This window comes from Lepidochelys kempii, chromosome 10 (assembly GCF_965140285.1).
Source record: "Lepidochelys kempii isolate rLepKem1 chromosome 10, rLepKem1.hap1, whole genome shotgun sequence".
NCBI lineage: Eukaryota > Metazoa > Chordata > Testudines > Cheloniidae > Lepidochelys > Lepidochelys kempii.
In genome coordinates, this window is record NC_136389.1 from 67,641,425 (window position 1) to 67,665,829 (window position 24,405).

At 38.2% G+C, this 24,405-nt stretch overlaps 1 protein-coding gene across 5 annotated transcripts in view; it reads left to right on the plus strand.

Moving 5' to 3' along the window:
- ADAMTSL3 (ADAMTS like 3) overlaps positions 1-24,405 on the plus strand; it is a 279,327-nt gene that overhangs the window by 29,661 nt on the left and 225,261 nt on the right. For all 5 annotated transcript variants that reach the window (XM_073304072.2, XM_073304073.2, XM_073304071.2 and 2 more), the window contains exon 3: positions 12,579-12,698. In XM_073304072.2, coding sequence (XP_073160173.1) covers positions 12,579-12,698 — 120 coding nt within the window. The remainder of the gene's footprint in view (positions 1-12,578; positions 12,699-24,405) is intronic.

Sequence of the window (24,405 nt, forward strand, 5' to 3'; positions counted from 1 at the left end):
TTTGTACCCATGAAAGTTTGCGTTTACTTAGCTCTGTAGTGTCTCATGGTGACAGGACTTTTCTTTCCATAACTGCTCTGGTTGCAATACCATTCTCTAGCCTCACACATTTCCCTCCATTCTTTCGTTATGCAGCAGGAATCCTCTTAAAAATCTGGATCGTCCAGTAGACATAGCAGGTGTTTGGCAGCTAATGCTGTGGCGTTTTTGCTTGCACGGCTTATGGATGAGAATTTCAGTGCCCTAGGGCACAATTTCAACCCAAGTATATGAAAAGCATGTTACTATGTCAATTCAAATTATATCACTATTAAAGAAAAAAACTCCAAAGGAAATTAAATACAAATAATTACACTAACATAACATTAATAACATTAAGGTTATAATTTAATTTAAAAAGTATAAGGAAATTGAGTCAGGTTTCCCATGTTCCCTTTAGCTGGACTTTCTTGAAACTACCTACTGTAAAAGGAGTATAATGACACCTTTGTTAAGTGATTTGAGCTCTACTGATGAATAGCACGGTATAAGAGCTAAGTATTCATTTTTGCGTGTGTGTTCTGTTATCTCTCATCAGGGAATAGTATATCTGTTGGTAATTGGTTACTTCTACAGTGCCCAGAACTGTGCTACGGCCTTTACAGTACACATAGAGACCATTACTTGCTTGCTTTTTGTGTAACTTTTAGTATTCTATTTATAACTGCATGTGGACATGTGGCTGGTATGAACTTCAAGATGTTGCTGGTTAAAGCCTTGATCCTGCAATCACATCTCTGTGGGTGAGTCCCTGTGCCCACTCCACACCCCCATTGAAATCAAAGGGATACCTTGTGAGTGTAAGAGTCCACCTATGCACATCTGATTCCAAGATTGTGGTGTCAAGTCTCTCATGCTCGACACCTGACACTTATTTATTTTTATCTGGTTTCCCACTTCCAGCAAAGTTTTTGGTTATTTGGCATATACGTATCTTTTCATTTTCCCCTCTCTTCAGCTTCACTGGAGCAGTTACCCACAGCTGATTTGCTGAGAGAATCATTGCTCTTCAAGACTATTTTTCCCACTAGAGATTCTCACCAGATTCTTTTGTTCTCCTCTTTTTTGTACCACTTAAACTACTGGGCTATATTCATTCCAGAGCGTGTATTCATTCATAGGATTTTATTATTCAGCTACCTCTGATAGTAATCCAACATTACTTTAGCTGCTTTCCTTTCTTGCCTTTCAAAAATAAATCTGCTCTTCCCCAAGTATACTTCCAGCCTCCTTCAGAATATCACAGAGCGAACTGCAGTCATGTGCCCATAAATAAACAAGCAAGATGGTCTGTTTGTTTTCTACAAATTAGTCCATTCAATCTGTGGCAGTTTGCCAATGTGGCAAGAAGAAATTCTTTCACCGTATAATGTTAGACATTAAAGGGCCATTTAACAAATCTTTAAAAAATCCTGATTCTGCTAAAGGCTCTGACAAAATATCCCTTTATAATATATTTTTTCTACAGAGACTATAAAGACCCTTAGAAAATATCATTGAGTAAGAGATAAATAGATTTCTATGAGAACATGCTCCTAATAATGCTGAAGGGGCTTGATTTATGAGAAGAATTTTGGCAATTATTAGGTTACTAAATAAATAATAAAAAGGTGGTTTCTGTTTGGAAAGGGGCTGAACATATGGCGTGGGGAGGAAAAAAAACCTCTTCAGAAGACTTTAGTTAACTCTGTCTGTGTCTCGCTCACAAGATTTCTTTTCTTTTTTTATATAGAAAATACATGAGTTTTAATGAAATAGTATTTTCTGTCTCATTTCCAGACTTTTTACAAGAGATTTCTTCTCTTTTACTGTTTTAAGAGTTGAGGTGCTTTCCACTGAGAATTTTCATCCAAGACTTTGAGAGAACCTAAACTTGATCTTTTAAATGAAATTTATCAAGAAAATATGCTGGTAGGTGGACTTGCTCTTCCTCCCTGCACTCTTTCTCATTCAAAAGAATGTGCTTTATTACACTTTCACAATACAGAAGGTAAATACTTTATTTAAAATACATTCTTTGAAAAAGAGTCACACAAACCAATATATTTTTTCTTCTGTGCGGAGGCAACACAATAAAATTATATGTCAGAGTAGTCAAGTGACTTGTATGGAAGATAAAAATCTGTGCTCTAGTTCTTGAAGAATACACTTTTTGGATGCCTTTTGGTTAGACAGAGAAAAGTTTGTCCTCAGATGAGTAGAAATAATACTTGGTTCCTATATTGAACTTTTCATCCATAGAGCTGAAAGCACTTTCAAATGGAGGTAAATCTCACTATTCCCATTTTACACTTGAAACTGAGGCACTAAGAATATGCACGGGAGTGGTGTGCATGTTTTTAAGGGCAGAATCTGATCCACAGCCATTTACTTTCTGACACTGATATGAAGAGATCTAGTCCAGGGCCAGCTTTTCTCTTGGAGATTACTCCAGGGGTGCTGGAACAATTTGTATAGTGGGGGTGCTAAGAGCACTGAACCAAACTATAAACCCTGGATATGATGGAAACCACTTCAAGCCAGGGGGTGCGATATCATCCCCAGCACCCCTAGTTCCAGCACCTATGGATTACTCCATATTTTTCACCTTCATTTTTAGCTATCTAGAACTGAAATGCATTGGGTAACCAGTTCCAGTCATAATAGTAATGAACGAACAGTTAATTTTATGTAGTATTGTACTGTTGAAAATATGATGCCTACATTTAGGCCTGGATTCTGCACCACTGAAGTCAATGGGAACTTTGCCATTGACTTCAGTGAGAGTAGGGTCAACTCAAGCCCCTCAGGTGGGTGATTTAAATATAGGCGTGTCACTAAGGTAACTGTACATTCTGATTTGGCCGGGACAGTTCCCTTTTTAAGACCTATCCCTGGTGTTCTGACTTTTTTTGGCAAAACTCGGCATTTGTCCCTTTTGCTCTTGCCAATCAGTTGCCAAAAGCAAATGGGAAAAATGCCCAGTTTTGCCAAAAAAGTGGGGTGCACCCCTCTAGTGGGGTGTGGAGGAACATGGGGGGGGAGCAGCAATGTTTGGAGGAGGGGGACAAGAGTTTGGCCGACTGTGTCTGTTATGCCCTGTTCCTCCAGTTGGGGAGTGATGGGGTGTCACGTTTTACTCTGCAGCCCAATCAGAGGGCAGCATGGTTAGGGGCCTAATTCAAACTCTTATCTGGCCGGGCCATGGAGTTATGACTAATGGGCCCCGGGCCCTATCCCGCAGCCCGACTGGTAAGTGCCCAACGGGGTCCTGCAGCGTCCGCTTGTGCCAGGGCACTGAACCCCCATCCCGGTCTCATGTCCTTCCCACCCACCATCCTTCAGGGCCAGTCTCCAGAGTCCTCTCCAGCCTACCCCACCCCAACCTGTTTCTTTCCCTCCACAGTCTTCCTCCAGTCATCTGTTTCTGCCACATTCTGGAAAGGGTGCCATTTAGGGAGGGAAATGGGGGTCACCTGCTCTGCCTTCTGAGTGTCAGACCACCAGCTGTGAACAACCCCCCACTGGTCCCCTGTTGCTTGCTCCTCTCCCCCATCCCCTCACCAGCTGGGGGTTGGCCCCTCCCCATACCAACATCTGAAATGGTAGCCCTGCATTCTGGCCTTCCCTCACCTCCCCAGGGCTGCCCTCTGGAGTGTCCTTGGTCCCTCCCACTACCCGGAGCCTCCTTCCTGCCCCTCTGCTATCCCAGCCCCCAAAGGAGCATGACACTGCTATCTGGATCATAGTCCAATAGCTTCAACTCCTGGCTCCAAGCCCAAAAGTTCTCACACTTGCACACTCACACCCTACTTTGCTGCCCAGATCCCAGCTTATACCAATTCCTCTTCCCTTTGCCCCCATCTCTGCTACTTGGCCCAATTAGGGGCCCAGAAGAATGGGGGGATGAGCTGGGGCATGGGAGATAAGTGGCAACTCCAGGCAGCTCGGGCCAGCCCCATGTGTGCAGTTTTCAGTTTAGGGAAATATGATCACCCTACATATCCAATCATGTGGAGAAGAAGTACACTCTTCCTGACTCAATGTTCAGAAGATGCTCATCTGGGGAAAAGAAGTGTAAAATTCTAGAATTCATTTCTTTTGGAAACATGAAGCAGAGTTGAGAGTTAAGCTGGATTTTTGAAACTAAATAATATTTTGGCTAAGCACTACTGAAGCATTTCAGTGAAAAGTTAAATCTCTTAGCCAAACTATGTCAAGAGAAAATACAATTAGTTGTTGATAAATATCCAAAAGCTTAATCACCAGGATAAATTTTAAAAAGCACAGGAAAAATGTTCAAATTTATTTTATCTACAGCCTGCAGCAAAAGTTTTGCCAAAGGAAATGTATTTATATTTAATCAAGATGAATTTTGGAGAAAATAGGCTTTTTCTAAAAGAGCCTGAAAGAATGACAACACCATATTTTTAAAAACAAAATCATCTGGATTGTCCTTCTCGCTTTCAGTTTTGGCTTCAATTGAGCAAACCTAGGGCAATGGAAAAATTCACTCTAAACCCTATTTTCTGTGTGCTCTGGATCTAATCTAGGGCACATTGAAGGCCATGGAAAGGCTCCCATTGGCTTGAATGGGCTTTGGGTCAGGCCGTATTTGAACAGCAGAACTTGTATCAGATGTTGCCTTCTCACAAACATGGATTGATGGCTGTAGGACTGGTTTGTAAATATGTTCTTTAGAAATAGTCAGTGTCCATGTATGACTAGAGTTGTTCACTAATGGTGCCTCACTCTCCTTTCAAAACCAAATGTGCTCTGTGAAATACCTTTCAGATACCTACACATGACTCTCTAGAGCCACTGGGACATTTCCCCGAGGCACATTCCATTTACATTTGGACTAAGGGAGTCTAGAATAGGAGTTAGTTGACAATGGAAAAACATTAGGGCTTCTAGTTGAACCAGAGAGGTTTGAAGTCTGATTTCAGCAAGTCAGAGTGAACACTAGGGAGAGGGATTGGAGAGTCACACACTCGAAGTACTGTTGATCATGTCACTGTGTGTCCGTCATGACCATGGTTTTTATGACCAAAAAATGAAACATTTTAGGGAGGGGTTTTAAAATAAAAATGCTTGGTCTCTGTTACTACAGTCAGCTGCTGAGCAAAATTCCTCCATGAATATTTTACAGATACGGACCTATAAATGTTAATTGTAGTGGATATTTATAAAGTGAACTTTCAAGGATTTAACTATGAATTGAATATTATTCAATATTCTAAATAAGTGGCCTTGTTTTCATAAGTGCAGTGCACCTGGCAGCTCTCATGGAAAAATCAGCTCACTTATATAGGTGCCTAAATGTAGATTTAAAGGCCTAAGTTTAGGAACCCTGTAGAGTGGAGGCCACTCCAGCGTGCTTCCTTTTGGTCAGGTGTCGTGCCGCTGGTGAACCCTTCCTCACTTCTATTCACCTAGGTTATAAACCAGTCCAGACAGACCTTTTAAATCAAGGAGCACCCCTTTTCCAAGGGTCGTGTTTATTATCAAGAGCCATAAACCTAAGTAGGAGCTCACTTGGATACACCCGGGGACATTTGTCATCTCTGGCTTAGTCCAACTAGTGGTCTCTGGCTCCTTCTGTCAGGAAATTGGTCTTTCTTGCTCTTGTAAATAATCTCTATTTCTGGAACCACTCCTAGTACCACCCTGGGTTACTCCTTTTCAGTCCCTCTAAGCAGGAGTCCGCAGCTCTCCTTTTTGGAGCTGGGCTGTATTGATTTAGTCTCTTGTTCTCACCTTAAACAGGATCCCCCTTCCCCTCCGTTCTCCTCTCTGGAGCTAGGTTCTATTAATCCAATCCTCTGTTCCTTCTTAAGCAGGAGCCCTTAGCTCTCTTCCCTGGAGCTGAGTTGTTGGTTAGCCCAGTTTTTCCACCCACTGACCCCTTTCCTTAATTAGGCTTCAGGGTGCTCACAAGCCCAGCCTTTCTCTGCTGATGTTTCCTGGTGTCTATCCTGCTATGAGAGAGGAGGCAGCCTTTGTGTTGGTCCCCTTCTCCCAGCTTATCCTCCAGCTGGCTGTGTGAGAGGAGAGCCTTGCCCTGCCCTCTCTGGAAGGCTCCTGGCCCCAGGTCATCAAAGAAACAGTAACAGGATTTCCTCCCAAATGCTTCTCACTCCCGGGACTGCTTCCTCTTTCCCAATGAGTCTTGGGAGACAGGTTCCTATATATACAACCAGACCTTTCAGCCTCTTAAAGGGCCATGCTACATGATGGGGTGAGCTGACCATTGGGCCCCACTATCCTTAAGAGACATCACCCCGTCACAAACCCATTTTTGAAAATATTGGCCATGACAAATAGCTAGTCTTAGTCATGGTTACTTTAATATCTGCTCATCATAATTATTAACAATAGAAATGCTGTGAAACTATGGACCTTTTCAGTGTGATTTTCTTTATTTAAATACTTCACAACTGGATGATTTGTGATAAAGTCTAGTGACATAGCTCACCCAACTCTTCTGTGCTAGATTCCTTGAAAGTGCATTAAAATTAGCTTCTTGTTAGCTGGTATATTTCTTCCCTAGGGCACAAATCATATGCTACTACAGTTTAACCGACTGGAAGATATTTAACTGTAAGAATCAAATCAAAGGTTCACACTTTTTTGGTATATGATGGGACTTGCAGTGCATAGTAATCTGACAAACATGTATTTGCAAGTGAATAAGAATGTGATTCCAATTCTTTTCTGTTTGCCATCTGTTCGTTTGTTCTTTCTTTAAAAAAAAATTCTTTGACTGATTTTGGAGACTAACCATTTCTTCCTCCTCATCTCCAATTTTCTTCAAGTTACCCTTTCCAACCACTGCCAGTTCAAGACTCATCAAGTCACAGGGAACTTGCTGCATTCTCTTAGGCTGTTGTTTCATCATAGGGTTAGAGATGGAAGAGACTTCATAGTTCATCCAGTCCTTGATAAAAATGAAGGATTATTTCTTACTGTACATTTTCTAGTGTATGAGGCCATGATTCAGCAAAGCACTTATTTATATACATAAGTATTTTGCTGGTTTGGGGCTTTGCTGCTACTTTAGTAGTAAACTGAATAGGCTGAGTGCCTTTTACCCTCGGATGTAGAGGATTAAACTTTATTGCCAAGAGAGGGCTGGGAAGGAATTTTACTTTGTGGCATAGACCTTGGGGCTTTTAACCTTCACTTGGAACACCGAAAACCAGTTACCTATTAGGCTTACGTGGGTGTTATTGTGCATTAACAGTGTTGCATGAAGGTGAGAGAAAGGTAAATATTGGTGAACCTCAGTCTATCCTGTTTTGTTCTTAAGTATGCTCTCCCCCTATAGTGGATCCTTGACTGAATGTTACATAATCAACATATACCATTTTTTTTATGGTTGTGCTTTGAATTTGTGGTCTTCTGGTTATAGCAAGGTATTGGGAACCAGGAGTATCTTGGAGCTAATGCTGCTCAAACCACTGAGTGACTCTAATTTTTGGCAAGTCACTTGGCTTCCTTGTGCTTCAGTCAATCCAAATATAAATTAGGTAAAATACAGGACCTCTTTGAAAACCTGAAGCTACTTTTGAACTGAGCTTTTCTTGGAAAATAATGTAATCTTGTGTAATTGTTTATACTATATCTTGGTTTCCCAAACTTTTGGAGCTACTAACACCCTTCTGGACTAAAAAGTATTTTGCAACACCCTATCTTAAAATCTCTAACCTCAAACATGAGCAGGTTATTTGTTGTAACCATACCAGAAATAATTAACTATAGATGTCAGACAGCAAATTTGAATTACAAAGGTGGTACAAAATTTTAGCTGAGGCAGGGAGGTAAAATTATATTGTGCAATATGAGTGAATTGAGTGAATCTGGCCTCTTTTCTTCAAATCAGCCATTGTTTTTAAGCATTTAAGAAGCTCCAGGAAAATGTATAGTATTTTATAATCTTTGGCATTTTTAAAATCTGTTTGATTTTTCTCATTATCTTTTCATTATGTAGTACAGTTTGTTTTGCGCAGAGTACACCTTGCTTATGCTTCCCCCTGTTAGCTAACACACCACATAGGCTTAGAGGGGGACTAGCTGATTTATCTCAGGTAATGTAGGTTTGTGTGAAGTGAAAATGTACTTATTGGTACATTCATTTTCTTTTAATGAGTGTTTGGTTCTCAGAAACCTGTGCTGAAGATCTAGAACTTGTCACCATACCCATGTCATAGGCATGAAAGAATTCAGTGAGTTGTGCTCAAGTCATTTCTTTGAGATGTTCCACCTCCATTCTTGACCTTTCATCAGTAAGAATTAACAGAAGTTAAATCCTAGTGCTGCTGTTTTGATTCTAAACCTCAAATTAATACCAGAAGACATGTTTATATATAAATATGAAACAATTACTATAGATGTCTGGTGGTTATAGTAAAATAGAATGGAGGCATGTTACGTAACGTTCAGTTGAACTTTGTAATAACCTTCATATCAAACTGACTACAACAACTTTAAACAAAACTGTATCTTTCAATTTAATTAGGAATCGGAAACCATACTAATAGTTATGGATTATAGTACTTGGATGAATTCTTCAACATATAGTGTCTAATATGCTGCTGAAGACTAATATTCATATAAGAGTTCTGTAATGTTTAGGGTTAGGGAAAATCCACACTTCTGGATTCATTAGATATGACTAATATGTATCAGTTGAATATTGATACTAAATATGAATCCTGAATTACAGGAAAAGTGAATGGAGAAGAGTCAAACAGCTATGGGGAGGGAGTCACTCTCATAAGGAATGAATGGGACTGGGACTAGGCTTGGTGAACATGGTTGGAAGAAGCCATTTTACATATCCAATATCCAGAGTGAATTTTAGAATCAGACTTGTATGAATATGAATCCAGCAAAATGGGCAGATTTGCATGCAAACTGATTGTGGCTTAGGGAATTTTCACATCCCTAACATAATTGCACAATGAGGAAGGACCATTACTTGAAAGATTTCCTGTGTGAACTTGAGGAATAGTCTTATGGAACTCTTTAAAACTGATTCGTTAATTCAAGAGTTTTAAAATCTACCGGCAATGGTTAGTAGGAAACTTTCCCGGGCAAGTTAAGGAGGAAAAGTCTCCTGACATCAGTTTTTGCATAATTTAAGCCTTCATTTTAAAAAAAAGTCAGGTTTCCAGCTTTTGTGGTTGCAAAGAAGACCTTTTGAATAGAACTGCTGTGGTGTTGTCTGACTGAGTCTGCAGACAGACAGCTCCATTGCTTCTGCTGCAGCCCATAGCTTTTCCAGGCAGCCGCAGAGTGAAATTAACCAGACTCTGGAAGATTCCATACAGTCTGCTAGGGGCTATGTAGATCTAATTTATCTGCAGAGCCCTTAACATTCATTGCTGTAGTAGCTATAGAAAACCCTAAAACAGATAGATGGCTTTACTGCTGCTGCTCAGAACTCTGTGGGTAGCAATGAAATTGACAAAAAACATGTCTCTTTTGCTCTACAGTAGAAGCAGAGGCAGTCTCTGGGAGAACTGCAAGAATGAGGATTTGGGTATCGGTTGATTTCCTCCTCTCCCATAATCAGAAGTTTGGAGACGTGAGAATAGTTTAATTCCTCACCAGTCCAGTAGCTTCTGAGGTCCCTTCCAATCATGATATTCTATGAAGTGGTTCAGGGATAAGGGGAGAAAGGGATTAAAAATAGAGAGAGATTTCCCTTCCAGTAGTCAGGGGGCTGGGGAAATTCGGTTTGAGCAAGTATCTACCAACCTCAGGCTGATACCAAGCTTGGTTCAGGAAGATGAGCACCTTAATAGAAATCCTACTATCTTCCCATTCTCAGCAGTCAGAGGTGTGAACTGGTCATCTCATCATGTCTCCTGGACCTCACTGGTGGGATGGAATGGAGTTGAAGGGCAAGGGAGACCTCCATTGTTTGTTTGGTCTCTGGCTAGCAGGTATCTGGGAAATTTTTCAAACTTGTTTGTCTGTTTCTTCCCTGCCTTTAAATCTTCTTGCCAGGTATGGTAATGCCTATGCCATATTTCCTCCTTTAATGGCAATCTGACATTTATTTTTAAAATATTTTACGCAATTACTATTTTTATTATGGTTGCCCACCTATATTATCACCTACCACCTTTCCACTTCATCACAATAATATTTAAGAACAGCATAAAATCTGGTTTAAAATGACTGTTCTAAATCTTAAGTACATTTATAGTCTACCTGACAGGTTTAACTTGAAGTGAATAGCATTAAACTGTCTGTTAAGTGTTCTTAAAAAACCAGGATGATGTATAATTGTTTTCTGAAAGTAGAGGCACTTTAAATCTTCAGCTCTCATTTAAGTAATGAGTTTACTGCAGACTAGCCAAGCCATTAAAATTGATGCCATCAACTAAAAAATGTGGTAAACTCTCACAAAGTTCTAAAATTTGAATTACTATCTAAGCAAAATACTCATAATAATAAAAGTTTTATAAAGAATCCTGAAAGATCCCACATAGAAAAAAATGGACCATGGAACAAACTAGGACATACTGCATTCAAATAAATACAGTGTAGGAATGAATGCACATTAAAGCTGTTCAAATGTTATTAGTAGAACTGGTAGAAAAAATGTCTAAATTTAGATGACTTTTGGTGAACTTTTTTCTATTTTTTGACTAGCTGGTAGCTTTGTTGAAACTTTTTTGAAATTCCTTAGAAAGCTATTCATGATTTCGTGTGTGTTTTTTAACAGAGCTCAATCAATTAGATCTCAGCATTGGCTTGCCATGACAGTTGACTGATATTAGATTCTAGTAGATTATTATTTTTTACCTCAATCTTTGCTATATATCTCTGTGTTCTTCAGGTCTATTCGGTACTTAGTAGCACCCACAATAGTTAAGCAAACTAGTTTCTCTTATAATCCCCACATATCACTTTCTAAAACACTCACCTCTTGGGTTGAAATTTTCCATGATTGTGGCCAAAGTTTGCTTGCCTTAATCTAGCAAGTAGTCTTGTATTTCACCCAGTGGCTAACTGCTCATTAGCTTTTGACACTTAAATAAATGTGTGTGTGAAACATATTTCAATTTTTCTTGTAACACTTATTAAATTGTTATTTCAGCTTCAAATGTTGGCATCTTATATATTCAAAGCTTAATGATATATGTCTGAATGCTTTGTAGTTTAAATATTTACCTTATAAAGATGAGAAACACAAGTTAGTTAATCACTGCATATCCTTCTGGCAAACTTGTTTATGGGAAATTAAGCAGCAGTATGTTATAGACCCTTTTCTGGAAAGTGTGGTGGAATAATTTGGATTCTCTTCTATCCCTGAGCTCAGCAACTCTTTCCAAAATGTTAGCAATTTATAACAACAACACTTAGCACTGCTCACTTTCAAAGCATTGTACAAACATAATTAACCTTCACAACACTGTTGTAAAGTAGGTCAGTGAATGTTGCTATCCACTGTTTAATCCTGAAGAAATTGAGGTAGAAATGTTAAGTAATTTATCCAAGAGCACTGTTCTTAGCCACCAATACTTTGCTCACACCACTAGATTACGCTCTTCTAATTTATTCCTATATTCTCATATAAGGCCTGATCCATAGCCCATTGAAATCAATGGAAAATCTCTCAGCGAGTTCTTCAGAAGATTTAGGATCAGTGTCATACGAAATATGTCAAAGGTTGTGACTGATGTGGGCATTTTGGAGCCACCACGAGCAGACCTCCAAAAGTAGCTGGGTTAACTGAAGCATTACTGAAAACTATGCTTATTTGTATGATGGACTTTAGTGGGAATCCTAAGTTGACCATGACCAGCTAACACATATATAATCATGTCTTGCCCTATCTACATGAGGTGTGAAGCCCTGTTTAAAATCCTGTTTGCTAACACACTTTTAAAACACTACCATTGTCCCTATTCTAGACATGCTTTTTACAAACAATTTCTAGTTATATGATTCATTAATTTAAAACAAATTAACTTAGCTCTCTTGATATGTGATGGGGTTTATAGCCTAAACATCTGTCATCCCCTCTTCACTGCAGAAAGGATTCATGGAAAGCAGTAGCAATGTAAGGTTCTCCAGACTACTTTGCCAGGGATATTGTCACTCTACTGATATGAGACAGGTTGCAGGCTTCAGCCTCTTTGCAAAGGATCATGGCTCTCTTCCATTCAGTCCAGAGAATTAGTGTTCGAACTCTATGGAACGTTTTTGAAATTTTGTAGACCATTTCGATATGTTGGGTGTCTATTTCTGATTGACCATTAAGGTTACTGACCCTATAATTGATACTTCCATTTCAAGTCAACAGTCCAAATCAAGCTGGTAGCATCTATCAGCCTGTCTGTAACATTCTCATCACATATACTCAGGACCAAATGCTCAAAATCCTGTGCACAAAATTGTGCGTAAAATACATCACGTAATTTGCTCATATGTGGGCGTGCGGTCACCATAATTGTGTTGCAACTGTGTGCATGTAGTGTTTGAAAGTTTTGATGCTTGTCACCAGAAGCCATAAAGTGACCTCTTTGTATCTCTTACAGATAAGAGCAGAGCAGGTGCAAGGTGCATACTTCTTGCCTGAGTTTGCACTTTCTCCACAGGGGAGTTTTCTTGAAGATACAACAGGAGAACAATTCCTCATTTACCGCTATGATGATCAGGTCAGTATGCTGTATGTAAAAACAATAGAGCTTTGTCATATTCACCCCATAGTGACACACTAAGAATTGTTTGAATGTTCCTGTGAAACAAATTAGTCATTCATTTTGTATTGCTTTTGGATGGTGCATCAGGTTGGAATACAGTGAATCAAATGATAACACATTAAACAAGAAGCAAAATTAGAGAAGTTAATTGTAGAAATTAAACAACACTTTGTAGAAATAAAACAAACTTATGGAAAAGTCTGATAGAGTTTAATTGAGAGGAACTCTATAATGTTGTGAGGATATTTAATAGATTTCTACAGAAGTACTCTAAAATACATGCAACTAATAACAATTGGCATTCTTTCTGTGGGTCATTTGGACTATCTAAAAGAATTCTGTAGCAGGGATATAAATTTCTATTAAGGAAGACGTCTATTGAGATATTTAAAAAACCTACAGAAATCATATTTCATTAAATTCTATGACTTTTTCACAGGGGAAACTTGTTTGTATGTTAATACTTTACAACTGTATAACAGCATATAGACAATAAGTGATTTTCATAACACCTCTGTGACAAGTCTCTCAATTTTTCTAAGTTTACACAGTCAATTGTAGAGCCAAGATTAGAACCCAGAAGTTCCTGATCCTGTGCTTAGTTGCCCCAAACTTGCTGCTAGTTTTCATATGTCACTTTAAAAAGAAATCAGAAATATTTATTATTTAGAAAGCCTATTTTTATAAAGAAAGATTAGTGAATGCAGTTTTCCAAATGACCAAAAGAACTGACTTAGCATTATGGGCTGAATTATACTGGAAAATGAAGTATTGTATCTTATAAGTTGTTTGAATGTTACTGGGTATTTTGTATTTCTAGCTTATTTAAGAGGTCAGTGACCTAGCATGTTCTTAAAGTGAATTGCAAAGAAATAAACACAGGGAGCATCATAATGGATGAAGCAGGGTATCTGGAAAGTAACAAACTTTGTATCGTAATTAAAAAACAGTAATGCTTTCTCCAGACCCTATAGATAAATTATACTAAACATGGAATACAGATATAAATGTACAGAAAGTACATGAAAGAAATCCTGTTAATCTTGGCAAAAGATCTAAAGTAAACCTAGGAAGTGTATGCCATGCTGTGGAAATTTACTCATACCACAATGTGTTCCAGAAACCTACTGAACTTCACTTCAAAACTGTCTGAGTTGCATTTGTAGACACACAGAGTGCATTTTTTAATGTAAGCGAAGTAGGAAGATTCTTAGAAAACAAGGCACGAAAGTGAAAGCAGAGCAGTTCTTGCCCTCGGGTCTGGGTATGCTGTCTGCAATTGATTGCCAATTTTATTGTGAAGGGCGATTTCATCACGGTATCTTTTTTTTAGGAAAAATATTGTCGTGTTTAACCACTGACTCTAAGGGCAAAGACTGAGATGGGCTTTGTAGCCTCTTGCCTAAAACTGTGTATCTGTTTAGGAAGAGTTAAAGGAGTAGTTAGAATCTGAAAACATGCTCAACTACTGTAAATTATTTGTTTGAATACTGTTGAAATGTATGAACAGTAATTCGTACTTTGTTACCCTAGAGGCTTTTGATTGATTTATAGAGAAGGTACCTAGAGGAGCTGTCCCCTGGACTCCACACCTGGGAAAGCAATAAGTTACAGAATAGTAAACCACAGCTGCAGCCTAGGCTGCATTTAATGACAAACTTGTAAAAAACCCAATAAAGATTATACACATTTTGATGAAAATAGCTTCCATTGAATGGAGCAACATCTAGAGAAGAAGACAATAAATCCAAACATAATTGAGTGCATTTCAGAGACTTTTAATCAATCACAGTACACTGTATGGTGAACACAATAGCTCATTTCTGAAAACGCCTGTTCCAAATCCCATTGCAGTCAGTGGAAAGATTCCTATTCACTTCAATGCAGTCTGGATCAAATCCTGCCTGTGAACAACCTGAGTAGTTCTTCCACAGACGACATGTAACTCTGGAGCTTGCTGGCAGGAAAAGGGCTTTTTTTTAGAATTAGCCTGATGCTATACTACTTACAGCTCCTCCCAAGAAATTAAAATTAGTCATCTTGAAAATAACTTTGGATTCCTGGAACTCTTAAAATAGTAGACCTACAAATGAAGAGCTCAAAAGTAAATACAAATAACAGTACTAGTGCTTTAGAATGGGAAGTCTGTCCTATCGGATTTTTTAATATAATATCAAACCGTTGAATTCAAACAGTAATTGCTATAGCTCTATGGCTGAGCCTCCTGTGAGTAAATTAAGAACTCTTAAATGATTGGGAAAACTCTTTGGCAGAATTGGTTAATGATATAAATAAAAGAATTTATAATAATTAAAGCTACTGTTACTATCACTTATGAAAGTGACACATGTTTGAGATAAAAGATAGATTATTCCTATGAATTTATATATGTGAGTGTATGTGTGTGTATAATACAGAATTTACCATATGCCTGTTAGTAAGCTGAAACCTTGAATGTATTAATTCTCTATATTTCATTCTGGAATGGAAGAAACTCTAAAGGCAGAATATGAAATTCTTCACCAGGTAATTCTCTCTGAAGTCTCTGGGCTGGATCGTCAGCTGGTATAAATTGACATCAATCAGTAGAAAAACACCAGCGTAAGATCTGAACCATGATTATCTTGGTCAGATTCTTGATATGGTTTAATCGTTGGCAGACCTCGGGAGCACCATTTCCCACCTTTCCCAAGTATCTATGAAATAGTCTGTATCTTGAGTTGCATTTATTTTGTATTCAGTTTTAATGCTTAGAAAATATGGACAAGTTCAGCAATCAGTTGTTTTAGCATCATCATCATTGTCATGATCCAAGATTAGTTTCCTTATGTTCTCCAAACACAGGAATGTTTCAAAGAAGTTTTCTTTGGCTGTTGTGTGTGATATTTTTCAAGCAGTGAGCCAGTTTAATCTGGACCGTTCATTCCTTTGTTAGTAAGTAATCTTGGTAAAATAGAGCTGTTACTTAAATATTCAATAGTATTTGCTATCTTAAAAGACAAGCTTAAAGCAAGTAAGTATTAATGGGAACACATTGTACTCTGTTCTAGCCCGACAGAATTACATATGGATATACAACATAGTACGTTTTGTTCTGGTTTGGTCTGGCAAGAGTGTGCTTAAATTTTTCTACAAGATTACACTAAACCTTTCACATGTTGGGTTGCTGTGAGTATACTAAGGAATTACAAGCAGATGAAGTACTTTTCTTAGATGGCTTCTGAGACCACTGTTAAATATGTTTGATCAAATGGTTTTTCTAAGGAAATCTATGATTGCAGAAGAAACTGTGTAGGGCCTGCCTGTCCACAGTTAGATATTTTTGTGAATGTCTGTATAAAAATAGTATGTAACATGGTTTCTTGCACATTTTCTCTTTTATCTTCAGGGAAAAATGAAGACAGTAAATTAAAACTGGTACATTCAAGGGTTTCCCAAGAGCAGAAACTTGCTCAAACATAGAAGGATGCATTTTCTAATAGCTCCTGGAATGTTAAATAAGCTACATCGTGCACTGGTACCTTGTGTACCACAGTTCTAAAAATCTATTGAGTCAATGTCATTTAAATCGAACTTAGTTTGAAATAAATGTTGGTATGTGGCCAAAGATCTTGCTTGCCCTGAGAAATGCCAGACCAGAAAGAAAACTTCACTTATTCCCCCTCACTCTGAATTTGCTTTTAAGAAAACAAACAAACAAACAAAAAAAAACACATCCCATTTTGAGATGCTAGTTGTACTTTGCCATAAGGAATAGTTTACTGTGCTGGGGTTTTTTTTGGCTTCTCACCTTTTAATCTACTACAAGGAAATATTTTTTTTCCAAAATACTAGTAGTACTGGAAATTTTTCTTTCAGAAATAAAATGTTCTTATTTTCTGACACTCGAGGTACACCTTCCAAGTATTAAAACCATTCCATATGACAGACCACCAACAAAGACAGCAGTGAGAATTTGTTTGGTCAAAAACTATTTGAAGCACCTTCCCACTTTGGTTGGTTGGGGAAGACATATTTTGAATAAAGAGGGTATCTTCCCTTGTTAAGTGAGAAAAGGCTTTCTTGACTTCTTTGCCTCTAGTGGATCTTGCATCATCTAAGTTTTGTGATGTGTGTGTCATCTTAAACTCCTAACAAGAGAGTCATGATTTTGGCATCAGATGTGGAGCTAAACTGTCAAATCTTGGCAAGGAAACAGTTTTTCTAAACAAATCTTTAAAAACTTTGAGCAGAAAAGAGGGTAAATATTAGATTCTTGAGAAATCACCCAGCAAGAAATTAGTATAATGGAAATCTGCACTTGGAGAGTTCAGAGAGTGTGTTTGGATGCTCCAGGTGAGATGAAGGCCAGTGTGTCTGTTTCCAGTATATGCTGCAATATACAAGCTGGTGTAGCTATGATAATATCTAGCCTTCCTCTGGATTTGCCAGCAAAAGAAATCTACCGTGGGGTGCAGGTCAAACTAGGGAGACTGAAATATGTCTATGTATGCCTGGTCCTCCAAGAGGACACACATCCTGGCTGTCTTGTAAATTAAAACTATCGGAATGATATTATAAAGACCTGGAGGACCTCAAGGATGTCAAGAGAAGAATATCTGAGCTCCTTTTACTCTTCCAAGTACATATTAAGCTAAGGTTCATGTAATAACACAATGCTTTTAAGATGCTGTAATCCATAGTAAAACACAGAAAACAATGTGTTAGGTCTCGCTTGCAATGGGGCAAAATTGGAGTAACTTCATAAATTATTCTGGATTTTCACTAGTGTAACTGAGATCAGAATCTGAGATCAGTGACCACAGTTTGTTCAATAAGCATAGGTGAAACTGGATTATCTCTCTGTTGGACTCATATTCTCTCCAGTGAAACCATGGGCTCCACTTCTGTGTTTATAGTGCATGTTTTCAAACACATTTCGAAGCTAGCTATATGTCTTTGGCCTTAACATGAAATTTAACGAACTGATGTAAATCCTCATTTGCCAGCTCTTACTTCTCATGTGTCCATGCGCAGTTAGCAACAGATTTGTATTTACTGTGTAACATACAAGGAACACTGTATGCAGTGTTGTTGTAGCTGTGTCCATTCCAAGATATCAGAGAGGCAAGGTGGGTGCGGTGTCTTTTACTGCACCGACTTCTGGTGGTGAGAGAGATGAGCTTTTGAGCTTACGCAGAGTCCTTCTTCAGGTCTAGGAAACTTACTCAGCGTGTCACAGCTAAACAGATTGTTTAGCATATGTAATTAACACATTTCAACGGACTATTCAAGGTGAAGTGGCTCATTAACACCCCTTCAGTCATGGGGGGGAAAGGGACGGAGGTTGTTACTGGGTTATATATTGTTGTAATAAACCATAAATCCAGTCTGTCTATTCAGTCCATGATTTTTAGCATCTAGCAAAGTTATGAATTTAGGCTCCCAGGCTCATCTTTTAAAGGGGGTGTGCAGGTTTACTTTAAGGATGAAGACTGATTGGTCAGATAGAGTGTTCACCCACAGGTGATATAGTGTGTTTTGTCTTTTATCGTTTTCCTGTGTGAGTTCATTCAAGAGCATAGTGATTGTCTGGTTACACCCATGGAGTTGCTATTGGGGCATTTAGACTGCTGGATGAAGTTAATCCACATGTTGTGATAGGCATGTATAGGATCCATGGATTGGATAAGGTATGTTGTGGGGGTGCTGATCATTGCAGCAGTGGAGATATGTCTGCAGGTTTTTCATTTGTTGTTATGGCAGGGTCTGGTGCCGCTTTGTGTTGGTGTGTTCTGGTCTGTAGGGAGCTTGTGACTGATGATGAGCTTGGAGAGGTTGGGGGGTTGTTTGAAAGTCAGAAGAGGAGGTTCAGGAAAGATTTCTTTCAGGATGGAGTCCCCATTGAGTATGGATTGTAGTTGTTTGATATCTGGTATGGGTTCCAGTTTGGGATGGTAGGTGACAACTAAGGGTGTCTGGTTGGAGGGGGTTTTATTTCCGTATTGAATCAGGTTCTCTCAGGGTATTTGTGTGGCCCATTCCATGATGCGATGTACTTCTTGGGTGGAGTGTTCTTGTTTGGTGTAGGCGGTTCTGAGTGTGTAGAGGTATATATCCTGGACTTTCTCCTCTGAGCATATTCTGTGGTATCTGAGTGCCTGGCTGTAGATAACAGATCTCTTCGTTTGTTTGGGGTGGCTACTGGATCTATGAAGGTAGGTGTGATGATCCGTGGGTTTCTTGTATATGGTTTCTGGAGGGTTCCATTGTTGAAGCTGATTGTGGTGTCCAGGAAGTTGATGCTGGTGTGGCAGTGTTCCACAGAGAGTTTAATGGATGGGTGGTGGTTGTTGAAGTTGTGATGGAAATCTATGAGGGAGTTTAAGTTGTCTGTCCAGACGATGAAAATATCTTTGATGTATCTCAGATACAGCATTGGTTTACTGGTGCATTTGTCTCGAAATTCTTCTTCAAGGTGGCTTATGAAGAGGTTGGCATTTTGATGGCTCCTCAGACTTCAAAGGGAGTTGAATAAGGTCATAAGGTTGATAAAGCTGTGTAAAGATATAATCATGAATAGGTGTTTCGTTGTTTGTGAAATTTAACTAAGGATGATTTCAGGTGCTCATTTATATTGACTTCTCTTTTCCCTTTCCTTTACTCTCTGTCTTTTTAGGTTTGTTTGTCACTATTTTTTTTATGAATTTAAAGAAAATAATTTAAATATTTGAATAAAGAATTTTAGTTCCTTAATCAGCTGAAATGTGTTTTTGATTTGGGGAGTCAGAAGTTGGGGCTGGGAGGCATCAATGAAAGACTAATGAAAATCACTTACAGTTCAAGGCAGATCTTGTCTCATGAGTTGATATACTATAAATCAAACATTATAGCCTTGTTTGAAATTTTAGATGTGTTTACGTTTGTTTAGGCTAACTGGTTGGCTGCATTTCAGTTAACCACTTGTGGGTAGTTTGTAGCCAGCTGATTCCTGAGTAATTAAAGCAGTAGTAGTATATTCTTTGCATGATAGATTGATGAGCTAAATAGTCTTTTTAAACAAATGTTAGTTCTTTTGGCAAAGTGGATTGTGGATTGGTAATTCTTTAAGCTCTGACTAACATTTTTAGGTTCAAGGGTTTTGTTGTTTGCACTTTATACTATAAATGCCACATATAGTAGGTAGAGACTTTTCTTGGTTTGGTTTTGTTCATGTTACTTAGGTTTGGCAGAATTCAATTGTAATTAAAAAAAATTGACAGATAATTTTGGTGTTTATTTTTAAGCATAGTTTTCAATTTTTATTCATTTTAAATTTTCACAGCTGTGGGAAGTTATAGGGGGTCAGACAATGGGATGGGGGAGGGAAGGGCTTCCAAACCTAGTATTACTGTATAAGTTCTGACTCTGGAAAAAGATCAGTGCAGGTGGGCCCTTATGCGCTGCAGCAAGTGGGTCTCTGCACAGGCCCTTTTGCAAGATCAGTGCCTTAACATAGAGTTTGAAAACCCTATGTCTGCTTGAAAATATAGTTAGCCAGTTATAAACTATAGTATTTAAGGTTTGGTTAATTAAATACCTGCCACAAACAGCAAGTAAGAGTTTGGTCCTGTCCCCATGAAGTCTGTTTTGCGCCAGAAGCTTGGCCTTATTGTGGTTGAGATAATGCTGTCTTTACCTAACTAGTGGTGGAGGTTCCCCATAGCATGAAGCTGCTGCATTAACCTTCTCCAGGTGCTTCCCAGAGAGGGCTTGTCTGGGAAGAAAGGAGCATGGCCAAGACTTCCCTACTCTGTAACAGTTCTTGGATGCTGGAAGGGCTCATTGGGTCTCTGAGGCTGCTCTAATTTACACAAGGGACCAACTGACTCCAGCTGGTTCCAGGATCAGGGGAGAGCGGGGAAGAGGAAGAATGAGGGTGGCATAAAGTTAGCTTTTTTTCTCCCATATGCCAGACGCTGCACTGTGCTGAGAACATCTTGGGCACAGCCCAGGATTGGGTCATTGACTTGAGTGGGAATAGGATCAGGCCCTAAGATGAGAAGAAACAATTTAGTTATGACAGCTGATTTAGATTTATTTTTTAATAGGGTGAACACAATTGGATTATTAAAACATTATTTTCTGATCTTTTTGTCCACTTTAGTATTTTCCTTGTTTGGTTAATTATATTTTCAACAATAAATTGTATCTCTCAGTTGTATTTGAGGTCTAATTTTATTTTGAAAATATATGTTTGAGTGTGATGTGAGTTTGTGTGTGTGCCTCTCTCTCTCTCTTTTGCCCTGTCTCTCTCCCGAATGGGGTGATCCTGCAGACCTCTACTCATGCAAGTAATCTCACTGAAACACATGAGTTACATGAGACGGGAATCTGCAGGATCCACCCTGATGAGTACATGAATGTGCATGTGTCAGGACTATTCTCATAAGTATGGTTTGCAGTAGGACAGAACCCTTCATCTCTTGTCTTGCTGTTTTATCTCTCCATCCTCTTCTGTGCTTACTGTGAATGTTTCACACTCTCTTTTAAATTCCACTTTACTAATTTTTTCCAGTTTCAAGACTTTCTATTTATAACTCACAAATTGTTTTTAAATTCCTAGTGGTATTTTTAGATTAGCGCTTTAATTCTCTAAGAGCTACTAGAAAGTGGTGCACATGAAAATAAATCCATCTTGAAGTTTTGTATTTGTTTCTGTTATAATCCGTTAGTAACAAAGAAAACATATGATTTAAATTAACGATGTATATACCAGATCTTTTACATGACATCCTTTGACTGAAAGATGAATAAATAGAGTGAAATGTAAAAATTGTTAAACCCTCTTTAGCATTGCACAGGAGCATTATTTTCAGATTTGTACAAGATAATTAGCACATTTCCCTCCCCACCAGTTGGCTCATGTACTTATCCAAGAATTGTGACATTGATAAAGGTTTAGCTTTTGCCTTCTAAATTAAGATGCTAAAAAGGCTGGAGCTAGCTGAAGAGATCCCTTGCTTAAACAGCTCTGACACATCACTGCTCTCACCTATCACTGAGAGTTCATTGAAATACAGTAGAGCAGTGGATGCTTCTAATTCAGAAAAGATATACTTCAAGTACTGCAGGAAGCATGTCATTTGGAGCTGTATTTGTATGTCCAGGAAAGCCATTCTTTGGCCTCTGCATGGCCAAAGAAGACATTAATATGTCAATGGACTTTTTCTGCCTATAATCAACTTATTAACACAGTTCTGTTACTAAAGTGGTATAGATACATTTTGTAGCAATAGTTTTTCACAGGTTTATTTTAGGATATCTTTTCTCAGTCATGGAAAACATAGATTGCATTTTATTTTTAAATAATAAGGGTAAACTGTTTAAAAGCTGTCTGAAAAGCTAAGAAGTAAAATAATTATTTAATTGCTGAGTGTTTTAATAAAAATATGTATGTTTAATTTGATATCTTTTCTGGGCTGCTTTCATCACAGACAACATTTAGAGTTGCTGTGAGAATCTGTAGTAGCTACTGTATGTTAGCGACATGCTAAACATATAAATACTTAATGTAAAAACAACCCTGAAGATGTTTCAGTTAATTTGGCTCAAGAAGGATTCTGAGTGCAACTGTGGCCTTGCAGAATTCACCATGCTGAAGAAGTTTCAAATAATATAGTCTCATCACTTTGCAAGATAGTCTGGATAATTTAAATAAAATAGTGTGTCAGAACCAATATAGTGCGTATGGTTATGTGGAAAAATCTCCTTACATTCACATTGAATCAGCAATTATCCTTTCAATGTCTCTCCATCGTGGCAAGTAAATTTATGGTACATGTTGCATGTCATGTCGATCTCCAAATACTTGAAGCTAAACAAAGTCCTGTTTAATTTATATCTGCTACTAATTTTGCAGATACATTCTTTTATTAATCTGCATTCATTAACTATTTCTAGAAATAGTTAAAGTGGCAGATATTGTTAACACTTGTATAATGAACCAGCCATGGGACAGACCCATTAATTCCAGCTAACGTATGGTAGTTTTGCCACTTAAAACATTTATTTCACTCCACACTATCTTAAAAATAATTGTCAACATTGACAATGATTTTGATTTATTTACACCGGCTCAGGGTCTTCAAAAGCTGTTTGGCCACAAGGAGGATTGCATACACTCATTAAAGATTTTGGCGGAAATAGCCAAAACACTAAACGTAGATATCTGAGTGGATCTTCTCCTTTTTGGATTAATTTTAGTAGTTGTTGACATCTGTGTTTCTTATTATTATTTTTAACATTTACCAAGGATTACACATTGTGATACATGTCAACATAGACTAAGAGGCATTCTGAGCCTTTTAATGCTCTTAATGTCAACCATAAACTGTACTAGGCTTTGTAACATGAAATACTGAAGTGCTGCTAATTAACAGTAAAAAGGGGATTACATTCTTTATTTCCCAGCTCTCAGTAGCTGCCATGTTACCTATAAATACTGTAATAATATGTCTTTGTTAATGTAACCAGTGATCCAGTCACAATGTGATTTAAGGTAGCCACTCTCTCCCTTTCCTCATGATTCCATACATGCTAAAATGTTCGGTTGCTTTATAAACAAATTTCTCAGTTTGGAACAACACTCCTGTTATATGGTGTCTAAAGCCTCTACATTTGTTTGACAGATGCTCAGAGAGAAGGTCAAAAAGTCCCTTCCTGAGCAAAGGAAAAGATGACAGTTGACTGTTCCCACTGCAGAAACTGTAATGGGACCCATCCACGGTGTGGGCTGGAGGATGGGCAACTGCTTTCCCAGTTTATGAAGGACGGGCAAGATAATTTGTGACTGATTAGGCTCAACAGCAAAAATTTTCTGAAGTGTAGCTTTTAAATTAACCTGTAGGAGCTGGTTGTGAGTGTAGTAAGAAATCTATAGGTTTCACTTTGCTTGCTGATTTAGGACTTGATCCAAAAACTCCCATTGATTTTAATGGGCTTTGGTTCAGGCCCTACACCATTAACATCAATGGAAGTTTTGCCACTGACTTCAGTGGGGTCAGGATCAAGCACTGAGGTGTTATAGATACACCAACAGAAATACTGTCTAATGCCAGGTTAAGCAGGTAATGGAAAATTGGATAAATACTAGAGAACATGAACACCCCTGTTGCTTCATTACTTTTCAGGGAAAGACCCTTAGCTATAATATTTTCAAATCTGATGTAATAAATGCAAAAAGCTGTAGGAAAAAACACATCACATAGAAAAACCTCACTAAGTTGCACCAGTGATGGACAGATTCCTTGACAATAATAGAATTTTCTGAATTAGCAAGTAAGTGAGCAAATACACACAAAGCACAAATCATGAAATGTACTGTGTTTTGATAATATTAGTTCTAACGATTTTCTACTTCATTATTTGTATGATGTGCCACAGCACATCATGAAGTCTTAGCAAAATGGACCTCTCTTTAGTACGCTTCTATTGCATCTTTAGTGACAATGTGAATAACATTTTGTATTATTTATGTATCCTGTGGATCAGTGAAGTTCTTCTGGGTGCTTTTAATTTTGATAATTTTGTATGTAGTTAAGCTGTTGTAACAAACCTCACTCCCTAAGCCAACTCTTCAAACTTCAGTACGAGGCACTGTAACAAAATACTTCTTGTTGTTACACCACCTACAAAAATAAAC